Here is a 27,037-nt window from a genome sequence, read left to right on the forward strand (position 1 = left end):
CAACAACTCTGGCATTATTAATTGCTTAAAGATTAATTATCTCTTTTTAATACCACCATTTCCCGCCTAGAAAAATTATCTCTTACTACTCAAAAGGTAGTGCTTTTGCCTTTTGATGATCCCAAATTGGAATTGGCAGTGATTTTTGCATTGAATTATAGCAGAAGTTTGGTGACATAAGTCATCTGTGTTAAGCCAGAAAATTTCTTTTGATTCTAAAAGGAGCCCCTTGAAAGACCCTCATGCAGGAATAGTCTTTGGGCACATTCTAAATTTCAGGTCTATGGCTGCTTTCCCAGCACAGTGTCAGAATTGCATAGTTAATGACAGAGACTTGTTGGCCTACAAAGCCAAAAATATTTACTATCTAACCCTTTCTGAAGTCTTACTTGTAGTTCTTTCCACCCTTATTATGTAATATTTTAACCTAAACATCATAATATGTATTGTCACTGAAATGTGCTGTTTCAAATTATATCCGTTTGTAATGAGGTAGTTGTGAGATTTACTTTATAAAGTACACCCCAATAGTCATTTGAGGGGTTAAAAATAGATCATTTGTTGTCTGATAGACTGTGCATCTTGGGTTACTTTAGAATCTTAATTTCCTTCTCTAGGTCAGCCTTACAATCAGTTGGCTATCTTAGCTTCTTCCAAAGGAGACCATCTGACCACAATTTTCTACTACTGCAGAAGTATTGCTGTGAAGTTCCCTTTCCCAGCTGCCTCCACCAACCTACAAAAAGCACTTTCTAAAGCACTGGAAAGGTAGGGTTGACTTTTCCAAGAGATATTTAAATAGTCTGGTAGCCTTGACCCCTCAAATTCGAGCATATAAGAAATAATGCTAGTTACCTGTGTTTCTCTTCTCTTATGTTTGCCTAATTGCTCAGCATATAGATATATCATAATTGTTTTGTGTATAGTCACTGAATTTCAACCAGTTAGCGTCTGACTGTTACAGTCAAGGAGTACAGATGCTAAACACTGACTCATCTGAGGAAAAGTTAATCAGATGCAGAATCTTCTCCATGTGTATCACGTGCTCAAATAACATGTTTTTGCAAAGCAAAGCCTCCCTTTAAGAGGTTTCAGCCATTTTCCTTCTTAAGATTCATGGATTTTTTTTCTCTTTTCAGCCGGGATGAGGTGAAAACCAAGTGGGGTGTTTCTGACTTCATCAAGGCCTTTATTAAATTCCACGGTCATGTATACCTGAGTAAGAGCTTGGAAAAGTTGAGCCCTCTTCGAGAAAAATTGGAAGAACAGTTTAAGGTTAGATTTATAAACTAGAGAATTTTTTGACTTGTCTGAGTCAGGATGCATAGGGATGCATCTAGAGGGACCTGACTCCCAGTTTTTATGTCATTAATTAACTGTGAACTGTAGGTAAAAGTTGAATTTGAGGCCTGTGAAATTCTTGTGTGCAGCATCCCCTCAATTTAATCTGAGATACAGTCTGTGTAAAGAAGTACAGGATCTCTGTTTTCACTAAGCAACTGCTATTTGGCAAAAAGTATCCCAGTGGGGGAAAAAACCTCCTCTCTCTTCAGTCCTTTACTTTCTCATTGTTAAAAGTACAATTTTGATGATGTCTATATTCTTAGGATTCTGTACCTAATTTATAGGTATTTCCATACAGCAAACCCCAACTCATTTTCTAATTGTGCTTTGATATCCATCAGGATTTGTGGTAGTTTAAAGGAAAGGAGGGCCTCCCCAGTGGCGCAGCGGGTTGAGCACAGTGCTATGAGGCTGTCTGCAGCCTCTGCAGTGCGGCTTCGATTCCCAGCCGGCCAGGGAGCTACCCACATGGCGCGGCAGACCTCTCCTGTCTCACCTGCTGCTCCCCTCAGCAGTGTATGTCAGTCCATCTGCCTGTTCTGCTTCCTGCTCTGTCTGTGGTGAATCCTCTCACCCTGCGGCACCTCTGGCTGGTACCCCAGTTCTTGTATAAAAAGAAATAAATCTTTAAAAAAATAAATAAATAAAGGAAAGGAATGAGGATTTCATTCAACAGAAGTATTTCACTAATTTGGATAGAGGTAGAATTAAGTAACTTTTGTTCTAGTTATATATATGAAAATGTGTAAATGTAGTATAACGTAAAATATGAGAGGAGTCAACGTTAAGTATTAACTAATTTTAATTCATTTATTCTACAAGTATTTGTTATGTATCAGTCACTGTTTTAGTTATTGGGCTCAATAATGAACCAGATACTCTCAAAAACTATTTTGTGGTTATTTCTGGTTATTTGTATTCTGGGGAATTGTCTATAACTGCTTTATAGTTTTACAAGTATTATAGAAGTCTCATATTCCAGGAATTATAGAACTTAGACATAAATTAGCCAATTATAGTCAATGTAAAGTAATTTTTACACAATTATTTTACATGCAAGATGATACTCAATAACTGTAACAGAAATAGTAAGTCTTAAGTTTTAGATTCCCCTGCTGTTTTTCTGCTTATCCTTGTGGCCTTTCTAAACTTAGCCCAAGACAGGAGCAGCTAACTTTTTAATACCTTGCTTCTCAGAGAAAAAACAAACGTATCTAAACAGTTTCCTTATACAGAGATATGAAGAGATATATATATATATACACATACAGATATATGAAGAATCATTTAGAGTAACATATCTTTGTCTTTCTTGATGTCAGAACTAAAATTGTATCTTGAAGTTTAAGTCATGATTTGTAGGGGGTTGTGAGGATTCTCTCTTTGAGAACTTAAAAGTCAGATTGACAGCCATCTCTTTTGGATGGTTTTAGGTGCAGTCCTGTTAAATTGCAGGGGATTGGACCAGATGACTTCTTGAGATTGCTTCCAGCTCTGGTTCTAAGAAAGATATATCCCTAAATGGGGAGGGAGAGGGAACCTACCTTAATGAGATCATCTTTATGTAAGTTATTCCAGTCTAGAATCTAGTCAATATCGCATTTGGTTTAACCTCAAACACTAATACTCTCTTCAAATATTTATTTCTGCATCTAAAGTTCTGGTGGATGTATGTGGGCAATCACTAGAATACACTTTAAAGTATCATTCCCACCCTTCAAAGTTAAACATAGTATGAGGAAGATCTATTTTAAATTTTACCAGGTCAGAAATACCAGAACATTGTTGGAGTGACATATTAGTATAATTAAATATCCAAAAGTTCTTCTAAAGCATATGTAGGTAATTTGTAACATCCACATGTAAATTTCAGTAAGTGTAGCCAGTAAACTTAGAGAGTTGAGGTTCATTAAAAGATTTAGAGGCTTGGATCTAGGAATTGAGGTTCAAGATTTTTTATGTCTGTTAAATATGTGCTGTTTCTTAATGAAACAGAATCCTTCATTGCTGTTGAAAATTTTATTTAGTAACAATTCTGATCTGATTTTGTTCCCAGGGAGGCCCTTTACTTAACTACAGTATAATACCGTCAGAATTTTATCCAATTAACTGAATAATTACACATTTATTCTTTAACTTAAGTATTTTTTGAGTACTTAATGTGCACCATGCACTTTTCAAAGCTTTGGAGCTATAGGGGAGAACAAGGCAAAATCTATGCCTTCATGAACTTACATTATCATTTGCTATTACTAGACTGCATTCACACTCATTAATACTTCCTTGCCTATACTACAAAATCCTTTAAAGGGCTGTGATTTTGTTCTGTAGACATTGCCTTCTAAAGTAAATGCCAAAAGGTTTGTAAATGTAAATAATACATTGCTATATTACGCTTGTGAGAAACCATGTTTGAAAAATACAAATTAATATTTCCAATTTTATGCTAGTATTATGCTTTGTGATAAGTGGTCAACTTAACTAGAATGTTGGATGTAGAGACTGAAGAAGACATTTTCTAGAAGAACTCTGAAGAAAAGAATTTTAGGACTTTTGAGAAAGAAAAATGTTTGATGCCTTTGCAAAAGGGAATGTATATACTGGAGTGGTAGATGGCATGGAGACTGAGAATTAGAACAGGAAGAATAAAGTGGAATGCAGTATTATTTTCTCCACTGATAATGTGAATGATTTTGCTGTTAGAATTACAGAATTTAATTCTGAACATTCCTAATTCTTTATGTGAATAGAAAAATCTCAGGATAGACTGAACAAAGGCAGTGCTAAATTTCTAAGATAGTGGAATCTTTTTTTCACTGATGAGGAACTGTAAGTAAGGTTATCTTTCTCTTACTATCAGACTGTCTAAAAAATTTGTCTCAGGAGGAAGGGTAGTTGCTATGACCAAAGTGTAGGGTGAAGTCCAGATAGCATCTTTAGTAACTTCTTTAGAAACTTGTGTTTGAAAATATCTTATTGTATTAGTTTAAAACTACTACAGGTATTAAGGTAGAAGGGTGAGTAAGTTGATGTCACATCTGAGAGCACATAGGTGAATTCTCTATAGCGGTAGTTAACAGGTCACTTTTGACACACAGTTATTAAGTAAAAAATTTGATGGTGAAGATCATGCATGTACTTTTCTAATAAGGGAAATGCTCAGAATAATAATTTGTAGAAGTGTCTAACACATGTTAATGATTGCTTTACTTCTATCATTTACCTGGTATTCAAAGTATATCCTTGGCTACTTAGCTTGTACATAAATGTCTTTAAATGTATCAAGTGTTCCAAAGAGTAATTGTGTGCCAGGTTTTGGAAGTCAAATGTTACAGTGCTCCTTGAGTCTCTTTGTTTGAAATTTTGTTTTTCACTATGTGCTTCTACTTTCTGGTCATCAGTCCCAATTTAATATTTTAGTATATGTGCACATCTGATAAAACAGCTTCTGATAGTTGAAGGTGTATACATTGATTGAATGACCCCAAAATATTTTTTCTCTGATCATATTAAAAATGTATGTATTTTTTCGGGGAGAAAGAACTGTGGAAAACAGCTCTGTCATGTCTAGGAGAAATCTCAGACCACATCAGACTCAGTTAAAATACTGGAAAAATACTGGAATTAAGGATGGAGCAGTTTTCTCATCTGTAATTCTACTGTTACCCATTTGGCTCTAGTGCAAATTGCCAGTAATTCTTTTGTCAAAGATGGCTTCTGTTCTTGATAATATATTAGTATCCCTGTCTTCTTTTACAGAGACTGCTATTCCAAAAAGCTTTCAACTCTCAACAGTTAGTTCATGTTACTGTCATTAACCTGTTTCAACTTCATCACCTTCGCGACTTTAGCAATGAAACAGAACAGCATAGTTACAGCCAAGATGAACAACTGTGTTGGACACAGTTGCTAGCCCTCTTCAGTGAGTATTAAAACATTTCTTTTGTTCGCTGTGCCATCTTCTTTGAAAATCATAACATTAGCCATTCTCATCATTGTAACAAAGTGACAGAAAATTTGTCCTATATTTCTTAAAATTGACAAGAAGCCTAAGTCCTAAGTTATATCCTTTAATCCACTCACGCCCCCTCATCAGCTGTATATGTAACATTTTTAACATGGGGAGAAAAATGCCTTTTAGAAAGAAGCTGTTGAGTAGGTTACAGCAGAAGACTCATAATGATGTTTTAATTTGGACTGGCACACAATTTCAAACATCTTAAGCTTTCTGAATACATTTTTTCTTTTAAGTGTCTTTTCTTGGCATCCTGTGCAAGTGTCCTCTCCAGAACCAGTCTCAGGAGGAATCCTACAATGCCTATCCCCTTCCTGCAGTCAAGGTCTCCATGGACTGGCTGAGACTTAGACCCAGAGTCTTCCAGGAGGCAGTGGTGGATGAGAGACAGTAGTAAGTGTTCTTTAGAATTTCATTAGCTCTTCTATGCTTGCTTTGTTTGATATTCATAGATATGTAGAAACTCAACATTTCTACAATGGAATACTTTGTATTTTCCACCTACTCTGGAAACTGAAAAGAAGACCTCTTTGTATGTTTTCATTTATTTGTTTGAATTCTTCATGTGAGGCACAATCTTAAGGATTTCTCACTCCTTGTATGTTCTTCTTAGTCCTGGTTGCCATCCTGCAGGAAAGGCATTTTTCACATTTCAAACTGAAATAGAAATAAGTTTGTTTCTTATTCATTACAATATGCCCCAATTTTTCTGTTTAGGAGTTAAAGGGAAGAGATTTTTACTTCTTCCATTATTTTATATAAATAAGCTATTTGATGCTGCCTTACAGTAACACCCCATTGGAACTGTGTTTGTTTGCTTTAAGTATTGAAGATTGAAAGCTGTTTTGGCTTCTATCCTTTTTCTCTATAGTAATTCTGACAGTTCTTAGAAACCGTTGATTGTATAATAACAAATCAAAGCTTTCAGTTTACCTTTGATTGTAAGAATAAATACTTCCAATAAAGCTTTGTGGTGAGTAGGACATAATGCCTGTATTATGTAGGAAAATATACCCTGTATATTATGATAGTGGCTATAAGGGAATCTCTGAGATTTCTGCTGTGTAGTCTAGCATCTACACATTGACCAAGGTAACAACCTACAAAATTGCCTAGCCACACTTAAGGTCCTGTGATGCCTCTGTTTCATAATTCTCTTTCCTTTTTTCCTCTCAAGCCTAATCATAAGCTCCTTTATTTTTGAGGTTGTCATGAATAGAATTTAGCAACATAGCACAGCATGCTGTATTACCTCCTTTTCATGTCAGTTTTGGCATTAATAGTAATACATAGTTTTAAGCATTGCTTCCTTATAAAAAATTTTTATTTCTTGACCCGGATATTCTGCTGTTCTTCTTTCCTTGTATACATTAGAACTCAGACTTGTGTTTGGTTCAATAAACCATGTCAGTGATGCAATGAAAGAAGAAGTCTGTGTGTTACATTTGCTAATAGAATATTACAATTTATGGGATGAAATTGATATTTTTATTTTGTCTGTTTGTGTTCCTGTTCCTGTACAGTGACCCTTTTAACCCATTGTGTTCTGTTCCCCATTTTGTATCACGGCAGAAGACATTCAGCCTGAAGAAATAGCTATATTTACAGTTTTCCCTTCCCTACAATTACTCTTCCTCCTGTCTTGAGGATATCTGGAATTATGCCCTTTGGGGGGTTTCATTATATTTTAAATTATGTTACTATTCATTTTAAACACTAACATGGAGTATTTCTCTAAAACTGGAGATTTTTCTTACCTACCATATAGTAACCATATTAACCATTTAGCTTTTAAATAATAAAGCATCCCAATTCCCTTTGTGAACTCAAATTTATGTATATTCAAATAGTCTTCCAATTTCTCACTTTTGGAACTTCTCAATTTCTAGAGCTTATTTTTGCCTATGCTTTTTCAGAATATGTTATCTTAAACTAATAAATATGTAAACTAATGATATGCTTTCTCCTTTGTAGAAAAGCAAAGTCACCCAAAGTAGGGTAATGTGTCATTTAAGTCATCAACTCATGTTCTTTTTATGCAGTCTGTAGTCTTGAGATCTCGTATTTGTTGCATATATTGTATTTCTAGTCTAATACACTTCATTTTAGGTTATTAACCTTCTTTTTAACTGTCTCTTATAACTTACACATCCACCTGAACAAATAGACAAGCCAGTTGCATTATGTCCCCCTTTAATAAACCTTGCCCAGTCATACATAGATCATATTTATATTTTTCTAATGTCTGAAATACAGTAGTTATTAATACCTAATATTTATACTTAATGGGATTTTTAAAAATCTGTAATGTCAAGAGTTTAGTATACTTCACTTAGGAACCAAGTATTTTAATGACAGAACTCACTTCCTACTAGTGGAAAATATATGTTTTAATTTTTTTGTGTTTAAATTAACCAATGCTTCATGTTACTTATGTTTAAATATTTAAATATGTATTTTCTAATTCAGTATTAAAAGGCTTTTTTGCTTTTCAAATCCTGAAATATTTTTATTTTGTAATACTTTTGCAAAAATTAACTGTTTAGAAGCAAGGGTCTTGTAACAATGTGTGGACTTTCTTGCATCAGACAGAAAAAGACATTATTCATCACTTTGAACTGAAAATGTGATTTTACTGTGGTATAACCCTACCCTGTCACAGATTAAGACTTTACAATGGGTTCCATGTCTAACAATGTATGGGAAAACTAAAAAACATGGTATGTTGCTTCTCTGGTCAGAGTTTTCTCAGTAAATATCAATTTTTGATGTTTAAAACTAACAAGTTATTTTTACTAGTTGTTGCATTAGGAACCTGGGTAATAACTTGTTGTAGTACATCTCTATCATGGAAACTTGACTTTTTGGGATATCTTCCAGCCAATTATCTCTGACAAGAGGTTTAGGAAATTATACAGCCTCTTAGTGCTGAAACAAGGGAAAATATATACAGAATTTTGGGCCTTTATGTAACATTTTGATGGCTTTTCAGTATTCTGAAAAATATTATGTGTATATTAAAAATAATATGAATTATTTCTTTAATTTCATAGCATTTGGCCCTGGTTGATATCTCTTCTAAATAGTTTCCATCCCCATGAAGAAGATCTGTCAATTATTAATGGTAAGGTCTACCTTAACCTTGTATGGTTGATACTGTTCTCCATCATTAATAGTGAGCTTAAGGCCAGAGAAGAACAGGTATCTGTTGTTAAGTGTTTGACTTTAAATTCAATATCTCAAGTGATTTTTGAATTGTACACTAAGTGGGTGGAATAGCAGTAATGGTCTTCCAGTTTTTTTCAGTAGTTTATTCTGTTTAATTATCTTTGAATTAAGAGTCCAGAGAGTGCAGTACCTTCACATTCTTTCCCTGTTCTTCCCTGCCTCATTCTTACAAAGGTTTTTAAAGGAATTATTATTGTGAACAGCATTACTCTAGTAAAGTAATACCTGATAATTACACAACGTTTGTGCATACAAACAATAAAAGAGCACATCGTTCTCTTATACAGAAATGGTTTGTATTATTCACATGATAGTATTTTTTTGGTCCTTTTTCTTATGTGTACATATGCACAGCTTTGTACCTACTTTTTTTTTTTTTTTTTAAGATTTATTTTTCATTTATACAATGGCTGGGGTACAGGCCAGAGGCGTGGGAGGGTGAGAGGATGCACCAGAGACAGAGTGGGGAACAGAACAGGCAGACGAACCAAAATACACTGCTGAGGGGAACAGCGGGAGAGACAGGAGAGGTCTGCCACGCCATGTGGGAATCTCCTTGGCTGGCTGGGAATCGAACTCGCGCTACAGAGGAGGCTGTGGACAGCTTCACAGTGCCGTGCTCAACCGGCTGCACCACCGGGGAGGCCCTGTACCTACTTTTTAAGTTTAGTATGTTAGCATTTTCTTTTTTATTCAGATATTTTGAGACATGATTTTTACTGCTGCATAATATTTTGTCCTATGAATATGCTGTGATTTATTTAATCATGATCCATTTACTTAAAAATTTCCCCCATTATAAGTAATCCTGCACTGAATAACCTGTAGTTGACTCCTTTCTGATTATTTTTCTTTCATTAAGTCAGTGCTCCACACAGTGTTTTTTGCAAAAGAATCACCTGGGATCTTATTAAGATACAATTTATGATTCAGTAGATTTTGAGATCATGCCCAAGATTCTGCATTTCTTACAAGCTCCCAGATGATGTCAGTGTTGTATTCAATACTTTGAGTAACCAGGAGATAATCTACACATTGGGATTACTAGATCTGAGACTATGAATTTTTACGAAAGCCCAAGGTACCATCATCCTCAATATTAGGTGTGTATTAGTGCAGTGTTAGGGCCTAGTGGCAGCAAGCAGGTACTTGACAAATCAGTTGTTTCACCAAATACTATAAAGAAGAACAGAACTGTGAGCTTTAAAGATTCTTTCTGTAGAGCAGTTATTCTTTTGTTTGTTTGATGAACAGTATTCTGTTCAACCATTTTTTATTAATACAAATCTTGATTTCTACTCTTCTCCTAGCTACACCACTTCCTGAGGAGTTTGAGTTACAAGGATTCCTGGCTTTAAGACCTTCTTTCAGGTGGGTGGCAGCTTAAGGAGGTTTATTTCATTGCTAGTGAGTGCACTATTAAAATCAGGCTTGGGTGTAGAAGAACCTAGGATCTGTCCTAGTTTTGGCTTATTTTTTTAGAAGCAATACGAAAGTCTTGATGTGAAATAGATTTGTATATGCCTTGCCTTGTAATATCAAAAATTTTAAAGGCACAGAAAGGGATATTGCTTCTCCCAGGTGATTTTTATTCACTGCATTCTGCTTCTTACACTTTTCTTGAAATTAGAGGGAAGGGCAGCTCTTCTACCCGCATGTGACTATGCAGGTAGGTGCCTTTTATTCTTCCTCAAGATTTGGAAACAAATGTATAACAAACGGGTATCGCTTCCAGTTTTTCTTATTAGTAATACTGAATAAACTGCTCTCCTCATCATTTGTCTCTTTTCCTTCCTGTCTTTCAGAGGAGTATGTTTTTAACTCCCTTTTAAGTCTAACATTTGATCTGTTTCCTTGATCTCATCCCTTTTTTACTTCCCCAAGAATCTTGCTCCAGTTATTTTACTTTTTTTGTATTTATTTCCAGTACCTTTTATTACTTCCTGTTAGCCTCTTAATTTTCCAGTATGCCCTATTGTTCTTAAAAAGTAAAATTCATAGCCCCATCTTTCTTTCTTTCTTTTTTATTTTTTTAAAGATTTATTTATTTATTTATACAAGCACTGGGTAAAGTCAGAAGCTCAGGAGGGTGAGAGAATTCACCAGAGCCGGAGCGGGGAACAGAACAGGTGGACTGATGAAATACACTGCTGAGGGGAGCAGCAGATGCGGCAGGAGAGGTCTGTCGCACCATGTGGGACCCTTGCCAGCGGCCGGGGATGCTGCAGAAGCTGACGGCTGCTTCGCAGCCCAGCCCTCAACCGCTGCGCCACCAGGGGAGGCCCAGCCCCATCTTTCTTTAATGCTGCCCTATTCTTATCTTCCTTATCAAACTTCCTGAAAGAATAGTGTGGGGTAACCTTACAGACTATTTCACTCCCAGCCACTTCTCAACCTACTGCACCTTAAACTCTCAGTGCTCTCCTGGTTAGCAGTTCTATTAACTTTATAATTTTCATCTTATTTAATTTTCTTTTTTTTTAAAAAAAAAAAAGATTATTTATGCATACAAGAGCTGGGGTACAGGCCAGAGGTATGGGGAGGGTGAGAGGATTCACCAGAGACAGAGTGGGGAACAGAACCGGGAGACTGACCAAAGGACACTGTAGAGGGGAGCAGCAGGCAAGCCTGGAGAGGTCTGCTGCGCCATGTGGGTAGCTCCCTGGCTGGCCAGGAATCTAACCCGTGCTTCAGCAGCTGCGGATAGCTTTATAGTTTGCATCTTAATCCTTGTGGCAGTAGAGAGGCCCCCTTATTTAATTTTCTTTAGCATTGAGTCTGTTTATCTCTCTGCTTCCTGAACCCTTCTTTTTCTTAGTTCTGTGACAGCTACTCTCCTACCCTTACCTTTGTCTCTTTCACTCATTTTTTTTCTTCAAGCCCTTTCAGGGTTCTTCTCTTGCCCTTCCCACTCTTTATGTTCTCCTTTTGATCAGATTACTCCTTTTGTCTTGAGCTTTCGTTTATAACATAATTAAGTTCAAGTTGTTCAAGTCTGACTTCTCATGAATCTTGGAGCCATATTTCTGATCATCTGATCTCTCTTACCATGACCAGAATGAGCTTATATTTTTCTGTTTGCCTAGCAAAAAAGGATCCTCCAAATACTTATCTGTGTGCCATTATTCACTTATATGAACAAACAAGAAATCTGAAAAATGCTTTTTTCCATTCATCTTTTTTCTTCTGTATCCAAAATGCTTCCTAGATCCAACTCCCCTCATTTATTTCCACAATCAGGTTTTTATCACTGTTTACCTGAACTATTAAAAAAGCTTCCTAATTGGCCTCCATACTCGCAGTCCCTTTCTTTTCATAGTCCATTTCTGCCCTGTCGCTGCAGTGATATTTTTAAAGTATAGACCTTAGGATGTCCCATTACTAGTGTAAAAACTTTGGTTTATCTGCCTTTGCTTGTTTACATACCTTTTTTAGCTTGATGTCCAAGACCTGTCACTGACTAGGGCTTAGTTTTTTCAGTCAATTTTCTGCCACTTCTGTCCTTCTCTGAATACTTAATAGCATACAATCACTCTGTCCTGTTTTTGCATAGCTTTGTATTCTCATTTATCCAAAGCTGTTCATGTTACACCTAGAACATTCCCTTTTCTCCTTATTGGCACTTAACCCCTACCTGTTAAAGTCCAGCTCAGTTATCATATCCTTTGTGAAACCTTTCCAGAGCTTGTCAGAAGGAGCTAATAATCTTCCTTTTACTATGGCATCATACTCTTAGCATAATTTTTATTATAATATCAGATTGAACCATTTGCTCTGTATACATTTTTTTATTTAGATTGGAACATCTTAAAACAAGTAGATTAATACTATTTGTTAGTATAGGCATGACGGAGACCCTTAGCGGTATGATGATCATTTTCAGCAGGTTACTTAGAATGTAAGATAAGTGTTAATAAAAACTTTATTCTTACAAATAAAATAATTATACCTTAAAAAGAATGATTCCTTATTAAAGGTTATGCTTTCTTTAAGCTCCTCAATTAGAAAGTGAAATATAAGTACAAATGTCACATTCACATAATGAAATTGTATATTGCCTTTTCTGCTTTGTTTCATTGTATTTAAAGTTTGGGGGACTATAAATTCAAATGAATGCAGTTGATACATTAAGTAGCTAACCTGTGTAGAAAAAATCTAAAGTCATTTCAGTTAGTGTGGTGAGCTGGATTACCTGGAAAACATCTTTTCCATAATTTACCCACATCAATTTTAGGAACTTGGATTTTTCCAAAGGCCACCAGGGTATCACTGGAGACAAGGAAGGCCAGCAACGACAAATACGACAGCAGCGCTTAATCTCTATAGGAAAGTGGATCGCTGATAATCAGCCAAGGTATATCCATGGGTTTCTGGCCTGCTCCTTTTTTGATCTTCTCCTCAATGGATGCACAAACACTTATATTTATTTAGATTTTGGTATAATGCTATTGATTATAAACTCTTAAAATGTTCATAGCATGTTGAATTATGACCTAATGATCCTAAGTATATACTGTTTAACCTCATTTTTTTCTTTTACAGTGCCTATTGTACAAAATTGGATTTGTCTCCCTTTTTTACAATGAGAATCTACCTTAGTTTATAAACATCTGCGTAAATCTAACAAAAATTGTACATTAACGGTCACAATAATTGGTATTGACAGGCATGGTGGCCAATTTCAGTCAGGACAGACTGGGATGGTGCTTGTGGCTATTTAAGCAGATATGGAAGTTGGTATGGTGGGAAGTACACAGGTTTTAGAGTTAGAAAGATTTGAATTCCTATTACAATTTTACCTCTTTCCCAGATTTGCATCCTTGGGATCTCCACAGTTGGTAATAACCTGTCCAGAGTTAGTAACTACTTCATATTCATTTTTTTAATTTAAATTTTATTTTTATATTCCCCATACAATTATAACCCCCTTATTTTGACCCCAACCCCTCCTTTCCCCGCTCCCCACCCCCCATAGAGTGTCTCTGGTTCATAGTTTGTTGATTTTGATATTTTCTTTCTTATAGTTATTCTTTTTCCTGGTCCCTTATTTAAGTTTTCTAGATTCCTGCTATGAGTGAGACCCTTCATATTCATTTTTGCATTTAGGTTCTGTCATTCTGTAAATACTTACAGTATGGTTGCATGTTTGAATGAACTTTATTACTTCTGAGCTTCAGTTTTTACACATATTAAATAGGAATTATTTATAGCTACTCTACGGGCCTTAGTCTTCTAGTGTTTGCTTTTAAAATATGGGTAGTAAACATATCTGTAATTATTAGAAAACATTGCAAGAGCATAGGAATGTGTTGTGGTGATGTTAAATGTGGTAACGAGAACCTGAGTTTCTGTATAAATGCTTTTGTGTACCTGAATCCACATTGCTGTATCTTGCTATTTTCATAATTTTTAAGGTCGGATGTATTGACTGTTGGATCCACACACAGTTCAGTTGTTAATTATGTTTTCGATTTATGTTTTTTATATATGGATTTATTTTTTTCTAGGCTGATTCAGTGTGAAAATGAGGTAGGGAAATTGTTGTTTATCACAGAAATTCCAGAGTTAATCCTGGAAGACCCCAGTGAAACCAAAGAGAACCTCATTCTGCAAGAAACATCCACAATGGAGTCACTGAGTGCAGATGGGAACCTGGGACTGAAATCTGTGCTGTCTACAGGCCGAAGTCTAAGCAACAACTGTGACATGGGAGAGAAACCAATGGTCACCTTCAAAGAAAACATTAAGCCACGAGAAGTGAACAGAGACCAAGGAAGAAGTTTTCCTCCCAAAGAGGTGAGAAGGGACTATAGCAAAGGAATAACTGTAACTAAGAATGATGGAAAGAAGGACAACAACAAGAGGAAAACTGAAACCAAGAAATGCACCTTAGAAAAGTTACAGGAAACAGGAAAGCAGAATGTGGCAGTGCAGGTAAGCTGTATTTGAACTATAAAGCAGGTAGAGGAAGGCTCACACAAAAAGGCAAGATTTTTCATTTTGTTCCTAAAGCCTTAAGAATTGGCTACCCAAAAGCTTAATGCATTATTTAATTCTACATAATAAGATCATGTATAAAGAGCTTTGATAGATGGTTACTTCACCAACGCTTAGAAACTGAAATATGAGTGAAAAGAATCCTCACCTGATTTGACATTTTTGACAGTGCTATCCAGCTTAAATGGTTTGAAATGACCAGTTACAAAGCCATCAATTCCATAAAGAATTACATTTTCTTTGGAAATTATAATTGCCCTCTCTTAATGCTATCATGGAAAGTTTGGTATCCTTTATAGCTCCAATAGAATTAAGAGTATATTAAGGGTTATACAGTTTTTTTCAGATTTACTATTCAAAATAAAATACATTTTTGGAAAATATATTTTTTTCCTTGACACTTACACTTGTTTATATCACTTCATGGTTTCCTGGCTCATGGGAATTTGTGAAGCAAGAACCCCAGTCTTACTGAGAAAAGATTAAACACTGCACTTTTTTTTGTGACTTGGGGTTTTTTTTGTACCTTTCCAAAGAGATACATATTATTTCATATAAACAGAAATCTCCTCTCGTTATATTAATAGCATCAATGTTTGAATAAATACTGAAGTAGCCATTTGATAACCCATTTAGCATATGTGTTTGTTTGCAGTAGGCATGAAGAACCTTGCATTACTGAGGGCTGCTTATAGTATAGTATAGTACCTTTAGTGTATTTCCCTTACAAATTTTTTTTTGGGGGAAAGAGAGATATGAAAACATAATAGTTATATTTTAAGACTAATAGTAGAGAGAGAAACAGAAAAAGTCTTGCAGAAATTTAAAAAAAGGCAGAGAGAGACAAAGACAGATATGCTAGGGAAGAGCAAAGAAGAAACCCGGTGAAGTACACAGCCAGAGAACCAGTGCTGTAGACCCAGAGTTCAGCATTTCCTGCCTGTTCTGCCTCCATTCTCTGTAACTGCCACCTAGCAAGGTTCAGACTGAAAATAAAATCTCCCTTCTGTTCTTTCAGTCCTTTTAAATCTCCCTGTAGGTGATTAGAGAACGCTACCCTCTCTGTACCTCAGCCTATGTTTTCTATTAATGCTACCTATTTCCCCTCACTTTACTCCTCTTGAGCAGTGTATGTGGCATCTACATCTCTCTGGCTTCATGTGTAGGATCTCAGGCCTTGTTCCTTACTGCTGAAAAGTATGCTTATTTATTCTGAAGGGTTGGTTAGTTTGCAGGGTGGAGGGTGACTTTATTTTCAGGCTGCCCAAGTAAAATAGAGTACTAAGCTATCTTACCTATGGGCCATTATTAATTCATAACTCTTATGTTATTAATGAATTAGAGTATAAGGGCTCTGGACCCCATAAACAGGCAACTTGAGATCATATGCAGGTTTTTAACTTGTTGCCATTGGGTGTCTCATTTGTAAAACAATTGAGCTTTCAGATCCTTCCCATATTTAGTATTTTTATGATTTTGTGAAAGCAAAGTAATTACATTTATAAAGCTAAGCCCTTATATCTTCTATTGGCAATAACAGAATTTGTTTTTGATTTTCCCAATTTTTAACTTAAATATTTCCACCATATACTTTTTTCACATAATGAGGTTTTAAATGTGTTCTTAAGGTTAGCTGCTACTTTCTGGTTCCACTAAAGTTTCAGATAATCATATGTTTTTGTTTCTCTTGGTCATAGGTCAAATCCCAGACAGAACTAAGAAAGACTCCCGTCTCTGAAGCCAGGAAAACACCTGTAACTCAAACCCCGAGTCAAGCAAGTAACTCCCAGTTCATCCCCATTCATCACCCTGGAGCCTTCCCTCCTCTTCCCAGCCGGCCAGGTAAATATATGTTTGGTAATTTATTCTAGTTAATTTAACCATCTATGTAAGAATTTCTGTTCATTCTTTAAGTAAATTTATATGATATAAAGTATACTGAACTAAACCATAATGTTGAAAGGTATAAGGAAGTTCTCTTTTCCCTAATGCTTATGAAATTGCTTTTGAGCCATTTCTCTGATTTACATAACCAGTCCATGATTGTTATCATGAAAGAATTCCTGTCACTAATCATGGCATTTAAGAAAGTACTTTTAGAATACTCCATTTACTTCAGAGAAGTAATGGAGTCATTAGAGGCTATTGCCTCTAAAGATTGACACTTGATCAGTCTTTGTTGATGGCTAACTCCTGCCTTTTATAATTTGTCAGAGACCTCTTCCCTAACCCACCTCCAAATAACTTTTTTTTCTTTTATTTTGATAAGTTCCTTTAGAACTAAAGCTGTGTTCTTTTATTTTGAAGGGTTCCCGCCCCCAACATACGTTATCCCCCCTCCTGTGGCATTTTCAATGGGCTCAGGTTACACCTTCCCAGCTGGTGTTTCTGTCCCAGCAACCTATCTTCAGCCTACAGCTCACTCTCCAGCAGGAAACCAGGTGCAAGCTGGGAAACAGTCCCACATTCCTTACAGCCAGCAACGGCCCTCTGGACCAGGGCCAATGAACCAGGGACCTCAACAACCACAGCCACCTTCCCAGCAACCCCTCACAGCTTTACCAGCTCAGCCAACAGCACAGTCTACAAGCCAATTGCAGGTTCAAGCTCTAGCTCAGCAACAGCAATCCCCTACAAAAGCCGTGCCAGCTTTGGGGAAGAGCCCTCCTCACCACTCTGGATTCCAGCAGGTAAGTTAATTGTATGTAGTAGCTAACTGAAATGAGCTGAAATTGCTCTCTTTGGTCAATTGAAAATACTAGTTTAGTTGTCCGATACTTCTTGCTTAGACTTGTGATGATCATGGGAATGCGAAAGTACACTGTTTGCTGTTCAGGAAAATGCAGCTCTTTTCCTCCTTTTATAAAAGACAATAGATCTTAACTATCATTCTTGGCTGTTACTGTTTGTCAACTTCACAGAAAGGGATTTTCTGTAAATAATTCCCTTCTATTGGAACATAAGTTTGAGGAGATGCTACAAAAGACAGGATACTGGTCTGAAACATTATCCTCTCCCAAAGCACTGGAAGCAAGAAGAGGAAACAAAACACAGTGTGTGTGTCTGTCTGTCTGTCTCTGTCTCTGTCTCTGTCTCTGTCTCTCTCTCTCTCTCTCTCTCTCTCTCATTCATTAAACCTCTTAAATAATGAATTGTAAGAAAATGAGTGCCTATAATCTGTTCCCACAAAGTTCTGTGCATTGAAAAACCTAAAGGAGTAAGGAAACTACCTCATCGCCTAGAGTTTTGCTGGTTATCTCTCTCCAGTTGATTCTGTGATTCCTGAATATTGAGTTAGTAACTTTGCGTTTTATTCTCATCTTAATGACTGGCATATTTTTCTAGTATCAACAGGCAGATGCCTCCAAACAACTGTGGAATCCCCCTCAGGTTCAAGGCCCATTAGGGAAAATCATGCCTGTGAAACAACAGCCCTACTACCTTCAGACCCAAGACCCCATAAAACTGTTTGAGCCGTCATTGCAACCTCCTGTAATGCAGCAGCAGCCTCTAGAGAAAAAAATGAAGCCTTTTCCCATGGAGCCATATAACCATAATCCCTCAGAAGTCAAGGTCCCAGAATTCTATTGGGATTCTTCCTACAGCATGGCTGATAACAGAGCTGTCATGGCGCAGCAAGCAAATATGGACCGCAGGGGCAAACGGTCACCAGGAGTCTTCCGTCCAGAGCAGGATCCTGTGCCCAGGATGCCATTTGAGGTGTGTGTCCTTTCCTATCACCAGGCACTATGGCGAATAGGTCTGAGGTTGAATAGCTTTTGAATTTTTCAAGTAGATGTTCTAAAGGTCACTCTGATTCATTATGCTACATAATGCTGCTGAGTAATCTGCACAGCACTTGGCCTCCTCTTCACATTGCACAGTATGTTTGATTGGAGAGTTGAAGAATTCTGTTCTGATTTTGAAGTGTGAAGCTCTGGCAGAGAAATCCTAACGCAGCATGTTAGAGAATTCTGAGACAAAACTTCTCAGTTGGGCTGAATCATTTAAGTTTAAAAATAGGTTTACTGAGTATTTAAACAAATAGCTTTCTGGGAGGAACAAAGGCAGCTAGTTATCTTTGATAGTGGAGTTGCCCTTCCTTGCCCTTTTTATTCATGAGAAATAGGTATGTGTTTGTAACTATTTTAAAGAGCTGTTTCTGTTTGTTAGCATAAGATACACTAATCACTTCACTCTGTTTTGTTGTTTTACTCCTTGCTCACATTAATCTTTTATGTTCTGTTTGTCACTATCTTTGCTGCTTTCTGTTGTCTTGATCTTTCCTGCCATTGGCCTTGTGTTCATTTTGCTATTGTGTTCATTGAATAATACTGTCTGGCTCTCAGTTACTTCTTCCACCTCTGCCTTAGTTCCCTTCATCCCCCTAATCATGCTATTACTCCTTTGTGCTTTTGTCCTCCCTTATTGCAGCTCATTGTGATCCTTTCTGTCACTAGGACCCCAAGGGCTCCCCTCTGCTTCCTCCGGACCTGTTAAAAAGTCTGGCTGCCTTGGAGGAAGAGGAAGAGCTGATTTTCTCTAACCCTCCTGATCTTTACCCAGCTCTGCTGGGGCCTCTCGCCTCTCTTCCTGGACGAAGCCTCTTTGTATGTATTTGACATAATTCTCCTTGTTCTAACCCCAGCTTCTTGTCTGAGATTTTATAGTACTTAGAATAGGTGATTTCTTCCTTTTGGTCTTTCTTTATAAAATGGTAGTAAGAACATAGAAAATATTTCTGACTTTATAGTGCCCCCAAATCTTAGAGTCATTGCTTTGTTACATGTTTTACCCAGAGTATGCCCTGCAGGGCTACTCACAGACATCATGTGGTGCTGGTCAAATTCACTCACTTTTCAGTTGGTACTTCCATCTGGACCCAGGAATTTCAGTGCCATTTAATCTTGCTTATGAACAGTAAGATTTTTTTTCTCATGTGCTGAAAATATGTGGATATTTTACTGATGACATTATTGAACAGTACGTGACTCTTTTCTGTTTGGTTAATTAAGAGCCCTGATCTAAATTCAGAGCCAGTTTCATAAACATAATGAGAGAAAATTGAGAGGATTCTGTTTATAAACATTGTAGGGGTGTCATAAATGAGTGGATATAGAGAGATAAAAAAAATCATAAAGTCTTAGAATTGACTTTTAAAAATAATTCTAGAACCCAGTCTGCATTTCAAAGAATGTCATTCTGGATGCTCATCAATGTCTACATTCCATTTTGCTCGGGTGGAAGACAAAAAAGATGGAGGGAGAGATGCGTGTTCCGAGGGCTTTTCCCTCCTTTCCCCCATCTCAGTAAAACATAAAATAATTCTGAGTTTTACTTTCTTGTTGTTTCCTTCTCATAATTACAGGGAAAGAAAACATTCATAAGCTCAAAATGCTTTGATGTTAACTAGGAGAAATAAAGGCTTAATGGCTCATGATAGTAGCTGCTGTCTCTAGCATTGAAGTTCCCTTGAGAATTTGCCTGGTTGAGTGGCAGTAGAGACCTCCCACTTCCCATTCCCCCCCTCAAGTTAGTGCAAACAAAAGGTCCCCTAGCACAGGAATGCCGTGATGGCGTGCCTAGGATTGCGCAGCCCGGCTGCTCTACTGTTGCTTCTCTGTATTGCTTTCCTTGTTGCTCTTCTGCTGGGCCAGCATGAGGGGCTAGGGCCGTGCCTCCCTGTCCACTCGTTTCCTAATTCCATAGCTCCTGTCACTCTTGCCTCTTTCGTTGGAGACAAAGCTGATGGTGAAACAAGGGGCAAGGGAGCAGGTCTGGAGTGTTTGTGTCAGGTTTTTGAGGGGGTTTTTTTGTGTGTGTTTAAAAATAGCTCAGAAAGAGAGACATTTTGACTGTAATCCTGTCTGTATTTAACATCGTTAATGATAAATGTATGTGAAAGTACTTTGCATGTAATAGGTAGTCAATAAATGTTTTGTTGGCCAAGTATTGAATGACAGTGAGTATCAGAGATTCAGCTTTTTTTTTTCCCCTAAGTAACTTAGGGCCAATAAATGTAAACTTGACTTCAGCAGTAATTTTAACAGAGGCCATAGAGCTGCTTAGGAACCATGTTAACAAAGCTGGTTGCCAAGTAGATTTGAAAGGCATTTTTCAAGTTGTTAATATCAGTGTATTAAAAATCTGGGGAGAAAACAGGAGTACGTCAGTTCAGTACCTTATTTTGAGAGCCTTTTAAATGTGACTGTGGACAAGGGGTTCCTGATGTCTGTATCTAAAAAAAAACGCTCAGAACTGCCACTTTCCTGGGTTGCTGTCCCATTCAGTGCTAGATTAGAGGAACTGATGAAGGCGGTTCTCTCTCACTCACCTGTGACACTGGCAATATGCTGGTGTCAGGATGTTAACACATTTGAATTCACATCTTCTCAGCCTTGTGTTCATGATGACAAGTACAATTCTCCTTCATTTGTGGATTTTTACTTTGGCTGTATAGCATCTTAGGATTATGGTAATGGAAAGCATAATTTAACTACTTTTTTTTTTGGGGGGACTGTGAAGAAATCCCTACTGGAGAAGCCCTCAGAGCTCGTGTCACACTCATCCTCTTTCCTGTCCCTCACCACCGGCTTCTCTCTCAATCAGGTGGGTGAACGGTGAAGACTCTTGCTTTGTGCATCTATTGGAGGCTTGTGTTTTCTCTCCCACTTTATTTCTATACATCTAGTTTTTTCTTTCTTTCCTTTCTCTTCCATCTGTTGGTATCTTCCGATCTCTAATTTATCCCCTCTCTCTCATTGGGGTACACCAGAGACTGGTGCATTGTGCATTTGAACCCTTCAGCTTTTCATTGTTGAATCCTTAGGGCTCTGTTGTTCAGCCAAATAGATTATTCAAACTATTTTAACCAGGGTGGTAAAAATAGAACAAAATAAAGGGTGAGGTAAAATGAACTTAACCAGAAAACTGAAAGAGAGAAAAGCCTTCAAAAGTTTGTCTTGCCAAGAAAAGCTTAAGGTGTATCCGGCCTCCGTGAATATGAACATAACATTAAAAAATCTCTTTTCTGGGAGTGAGTTTATAACTTGTGTTACTTTCTTTCAGGAAAGGTACCCAAATAGCAGTGTGTTCAATGAAGTGTATGGGAAAAACCTGACCACCAGCTCCAAAGCAGAACTGAACCCCTCTATGGCCCCCCAGGAAACATCATTGTACTCTCTTTTTGAAGGGACTCCGTGGTCTCCATCACTTCCTGCCAGTTCAGGTATTGTCTAATTTTTAAATTATTGATCTTGAATTTCCTGTACATGCAAATCGATTAATTGAGTTGGTATGATTTTGTCATTATACTTTTTTTTTTTTTTTTTTTACACGTAACATCTGTTTGAAAATAGGGGGGAAAACCTGATGAGCGGTTTCACATAATACCAGCCCACTAAAGATGCTTTTCCACATTTTCAGTGACCCACAGAGCTGTAAGGGAGATAACCTGGCCTGTGTCTTCTTGTCAGCTGTGTTCAGGTTCAGCAGTTTTGTTTTTATAGGTGTTCATTCTTTGCAGGAAAAAAAATAATGTTTTTTAAATAGAGATTTTTTTAACCTCTATTTTATAAATGGAGTCTAATTTAAACAGTAATTGTTAATATTAGGGAGTCCTGTTTCTGACAGAGAAGACCAATAGATACTTCTCTGAGAAGATACACCGAAGTGTGCTCAACAAACTGTCTATTGTTTGGTTTTGATTTTTGTTCTAAGGCAAGGAATGTGCAATAAGACAAAATAGTACCTCTGGCAGATTCCCTTTGGTCTCTCATTTTTTGTCTTTCCCCCAGTGGTCACTTTTAGTAGAATTTACATGGTAAGATCTCTAAGAAACTTTAGTTTTGGGTATGTTTGTGATACATCGTACCTACTTGATGTCCTTTGTTGTTGTTGTTTAATAGATCATTCAACACCAGCCAGCCAGTCTCCTCATTCCTCTAATCCAAGCAGCCTGCCAAGCTCCCCTCCAACACACAACCATAATTCTGTTCCATTCTCCAATTTTGGACCCATTGGGACTCCAGATAACAGGGATAGGAGACCTGCAGATCGGTGGAAAACTGATAAGCCAGGTGAGACCCTGACTTCACTGCTGAGCCAAGAGAGAAATAGCTGACTCAGTCCTTCCCTGACATCTGGCACTGAGATAATAATTATTCATGAATTTTTCTTCTTTCTTTCCATCCCCTAGCCATGGGTGGGTTTGGCGTTGACTATCTCTCAGCAACATCCTCCTCTGAGAGCAGCTGGCATCAGGCCAGCACTCCCAGTGGCACCTGGACAGGCCACGGCCCCTCCATGGAGGATTCCTCTGCCGTCCTCATGGAAAGCCTAAAGGTGAGTGGTTAAGAAAATCCTGATTCGTCTTTGGAATGTTTGATATAAGGCTTTTCTGATCAAGTATAAGAAGGGTAGCAAATTAAAAAATAATTTCTCCTAAAATCTTACAGATTCTCCGAAAATCTTACTCATTCTGTGATGAGTTTTAGTGAAAAAGGAAAATTCCTAAAAAAAAACAGTTTTCTTGGATTAAAATCATCTTGATGGGAACTAGCTCGTATTAACAAGAGTCATACAATGACTTTTTCTACTAGCTGGATTTTTTTTTTTTTTTAAGGGATGTGGTTTGCAGCCTTTACATTTGGCTGGGGTTGAGAAACAAATTTTTAGACAACCAGGCATTTGACCTCTGCTGACAAGGCCCGGGCTGTTTTTCAGTCTATCTGGTCCAGTTCCATGATGCACCCTGGACCTTCCGCTCTGGAGCAACTGCTGATGCAGCAGAAGCAGAAACAGCAGCGGGGACAAGGCACCATGAACCCTCCACACTGAGGCCACAGTGGTAACCTGGGAATGAAGGCTCCATAAACCATGGCATGTTGGGTTTGCAGGACTGGCCACACAGTCCCTGCAGGTGGCAGCCCTCTTTTCTGTTCCTTGCTGTCGAGAGGGTGTAAGTGTTCCACCAGCCCGCTGAGTGTGCACGACATGTCCGCAGTGCAACAAAAAGAAAACCCATCAGGAACTCTCCGTCCCCCCGGGGCCTTCCGGAGGGAGAGAGGAACTGCTGTTTGTCTCACTCAGTTACCTGACATCACCACCTCTCACCTTCTCCATTGTGCATGTCCCCAGCCACATGGGAAGTGAAAGCTGAGGAGGGAAAGCAGATGGGAGAAGTCAAGGGGAACTTCTCAGTCCTTTTTTTCCTCTCTGGGGAATAAAATAGGAATCCATTAATGATTGCTTTGCTGACTGAGAATGTAGTTGAAATTATTCCTAAACATCTTTTATTATTGTTATTGCTCTCAGTAGTAAAATATCACACTGAATTCTTCCATACACAGACGTGCTGCTTCTAGTCAGTGTGCAGCAAGGAGAGCCCCGCCCACTGTTCCTGAGAGAGGTTGGTGGTGACAGGACGGGGAAACTGACCTCTCAGCCAGTGGAAGTGTTCATGAGGGAAAGGACAAGGCCTCACCCTTCGCTCATAAGGTTCTGGTAGGGCCTCCTCTGGCCTGGATACTCAGCGGCAAATGCCCTTCACTCTGTAGGTGCTCGAGCCCATCGAGGATGCAGTGTGGGTGGTGTGCTGGGCTGGACTAGCAGATGAGTGCTGTAGGATTTAAAATTAATGTTTTTGATTCCTGTATATTTTACGGTAGCATAGCACGCAGTCTCACAGAAGGCAGGCTGGCCTTTCATGGCCTGACACATTTTAATAGGTAGAAGCTTTCAGTGTGGTTTATTTTGTTTGGTTGGTTTTTGTGCCCCATCCTACCTCCCTCCTCCTGTCCCTCCCGCCTTTCCCTTTTTACTCTATGCTGTATGCTAGTAATTGTTTTTATTCTTAATGTGTGCAACATCTGGCCAAGAAGCAACAGCATGGGGTCCAGCAGTTGGGGCCCATAAGACAGTCTGAAGAGGAAGGAAACAACCGCGTCTGCAGGGCCCACAGAGGGGCTAGGCCCCTGCCCAGCTGCAGCCTCCCAGCCTCCACTTTCAGAGTGAAATTCAAGGCAACACGAACACGAGTGCATTGTGCACGAAGAAAACACAACGAAGTCCATTCTGGAAATGCGAAAGGAAAATAAACTTTCGTTTGATATTTATTGGAAGGAAAGAGGACTGAAAATTTTCTTGTGTAAAAACAGAAGGACAGCATTTCTGTTAGTCATTTCCTGGAAAAGTAATATTTTAAGGGGAAATTATGGAAACAATCTAAATGTCCAATTGCTGTGCTAGTGGTAGGGTTTCTTTTCTGGGAGGTCTCGTGTGTGTGTGTGTGTGTGTGTGTGTGCTGGTATGTGCACGCCCACCTGCTCCCCGGGGGAGAGGTGGTGTGTCTGAGTGTGTGGAGCTAGTGTGCTACTTGAGAGCTGGAAAACAGCTGCTGAGCAAAGCACATCCAGGAGCCCCGGTGTCACTGGAGTCTGGGAACCCCAGCAATGAAAAGGGGTGAGATTAATGCGCATTGCTCTTCCGAGAGAGTGGTTGGAGGCCTGTGTGCTTACATGTGCTTACATGATTGCTCTTTCAGTTTGACTTGGTGTTTGGGTTTTTTTTTTTTTTAAAGGTCTGAAAGGGTGAAGCCCGCCAAACCCGATGGCAATATGAAACCCTTTGTGCTACTCCCCAGCCCCTCCTTCTGTCCACCTTTCTCCTGCCTTCCTCCCCAGCCTCCTTCCCGGTCACCTCCGCCCACTTTGTGTGTTTGAACTCTGCATTCAGGCAGCTGCAACATTCCAGTGTGTGAACTGTCACTGATGCTTGCACCCTAGACAAGCGAACCAGGTTCACCCCTCCCGGTAGCACCCGAGTCCCACCTACAGCCCATTTCTGCATGAGAATTTGGTGTTTGGAATGTTTTCTGACTCTTGAGGCGGGTTCCTCGCCTTATCATTCTCAATGTGGAGTAATGAGGAGGGAGAGGAGAATCTTCATCAGAAACTGGTTTTGTGTGGTAAACTTCCTTTTGTGTTTTCTGTTTTGTTTTGTTTTGTTTTGTTTTGTTTTGTTTTGGGTCTGTCTGTGCAAGACCTGCAGCTGCTGAATCAGCTTTGCCTTTAATTAAACCATGTTCTCTCCAACCAGATCTGTGTGTAGATTCTTCTTTATCCTACAAGAAAATCCAACTTAAAAAAAGCAAGAATTTAAACTACTCACACGTCATCTAGAGGTCAGAAACAAATATTCTTTAAGATTATTTTTGCTTTTAGTAGCATTCCAAACTATTGTGTATTCCAGTGGAAGGGATGGTAGAAAGAAGCTGATTGGCAAAATTTTTTAATAAATAAAGAGTGGCTCATGCAGAGGAGTTAACAATCTACCATTTTTATGCCTATTCTTGATAAGACAATTCCGTTTATCATTTTTGTCTATGAAATTCACTAAGTCTAATTATCAGTAATAACTATCGTTCTTAGCTTTGGAGTTGGATTTCTTTTGAGTTATGTCCAAATTTCTAGGGTAGCCTGCCGGGCCTTGGGCAGAGTGCCATAGCTGACTTGTCTGTGTATTCACACCCCAGTAGGCCTTTCACCTAGGTGTTGATTCCTACATAACACACTGTATTCCTCACTGCTTTTCGTTAACACCTACACACTTGAAAATTGTTAACAAAGCCAAAATTGTTAACAAGAAACAGGGAGGGAGGAGAATTTACATCAGGTCCTTAAGGTCTTTGGAATCTTTCACGCATGTTAACACTGAAAAACCATGCCATTTGTGTAAATGCTAGCCAAAATCAAGCCATTGCAGTCCGTCGTGCATTTTAGTACATATTACAAACTGCTCACCAACTGGATATGTGGAGCTTGACTTCTTTTCAGTGTTGTTAGTGGCACATATTCGCATTGAATTCCTAACTTCTCCCTCTGAAAGGCATGAATGGATGTAATTCTATTATTTTAATTCTCTATGGAATTGAAAGCTATATTTCATGGGAACCTAACTGAGCCTACTTTAGCCTGGGTTCTGTTTCAGCAATGTGACTTTTAATGAGAAAAGAAAAGTTTTGTGTCTGCCTTCTGAATTACCTGGAAGATTATTTCAGACCTTAGGAGTTTTGCTAGTAATGGCACAGGAGTAGGGGTTATTTACTCTTAGTTCCTGACCCTGGACTCTGGGTGTCTTGTTTATAAGTTTTTTATTGAGGTACCAAACATACAGAGAAGCGCACCAGTCACAAGTGTTCAATTCCATGAATTTTCATAAAGTAGACAAACCAGGGTAGCCAGCATTTACCAAGAAACAGGTATCAGAAGACCCTCTAGTGCCCTTCCAGATTCCAGATACTTCTTTCACCCTACTCCTCCACCGTTAGGGTAATCATCCTAAATTCTCACATCAGTGTGAAATTTTAACAGGGAAAAAAGTAATAGTCAACACTTCCAAATAATGTCTGTACAGTACAGGGTACTGCACTGCAGACATGTGCGCAGTCTTGCC

At 38.3% G+C, this 27,037-nt stretch overlaps 1 protein-coding gene across 8 annotated transcripts in view; it reads left to right on the forward strand.

Annotated features, from left to right (window-relative positions):
- SMG7 (SMG7 nonsense mediated mRNA decay factor) overlaps window positions 1-23,422 on the forward strand; it is a gene marked incomplete at both ends in the record, with an annotated part of 73,934 nt that extends 50,512 nt beyond the window's left edge. For 2 of the 8 annotated variants that reach the window (XM_084249468.1, XM_084249467.1), the window contains 17 exons: window positions 618-768; window positions 1,140-1,275; window positions 5,104-5,266; window positions 5,596-5,752; window positions 8,413-8,483; window positions 9,898-9,958; window positions 12,822-12,941; window positions 14,095-14,521; window positions 16,282-16,426; window positions 16,892-17,274; window positions 17,930-18,304; window positions 19,045-19,194; window positions 21,110-21,193; window positions 21,653-21,812; window positions 22,492-22,662; window positions 22,782-22,927; window positions 23,309-23,422. In XM_084249468.1, the coding sequence (XP_084105594.1) occupies window positions 618-768; window positions 1,140-1,275; window positions 5,104-5,266; window positions 5,596-5,752; window positions 8,413-8,483; window positions 9,898-9,958; window positions 12,822-12,941; window positions 14,095-14,521; window positions 16,282-16,426; window positions 16,892-17,274; window positions 17,930-18,304; window positions 19,045-19,194; window positions 21,110-21,193; window positions 21,653-21,812; window positions 22,492-22,662; window positions 22,782-22,927; window positions 23,309-23,422 (3,014 nt within the window). The remainder of the gene's footprint in view (window positions 1-617; window positions 769-1,139; window positions 1,276-5,103; window positions 5,267-5,595; window positions 5,753-8,412; window positions 8,484-9,897; window positions 9,959-12,821; window positions 12,942-14,094; window positions 14,522-16,281; window positions 16,427-16,891; window positions 17,275-17,929; window positions 18,305-19,044; window positions 19,195-21,109; window positions 21,194-21,652; window positions 21,813-22,491; window positions 22,663-22,781; window positions 22,928-23,308) is intronic. The other 6 variants (XM_084249471.1, XM_084249469.1, XM_084249472.1 and 3 more) reach the window with 3 other exon arrangements.
- Between the last annotated feature and the right edge of the window lie 3,615 nt (window positions 23,423-27,037).

The sequence above is a fragment of the Talpa europaea genome, assembly GCF_964194135.1.
Source record: "Talpa europaea genome assembly, chromosome: 12".
In the NCBI taxonomy this organism is placed as follows: Eukaryota; Metazoa; Chordata; class Mammalia; order Eulipotyphla; family Talpidae; genus Talpa; species Talpa europaea.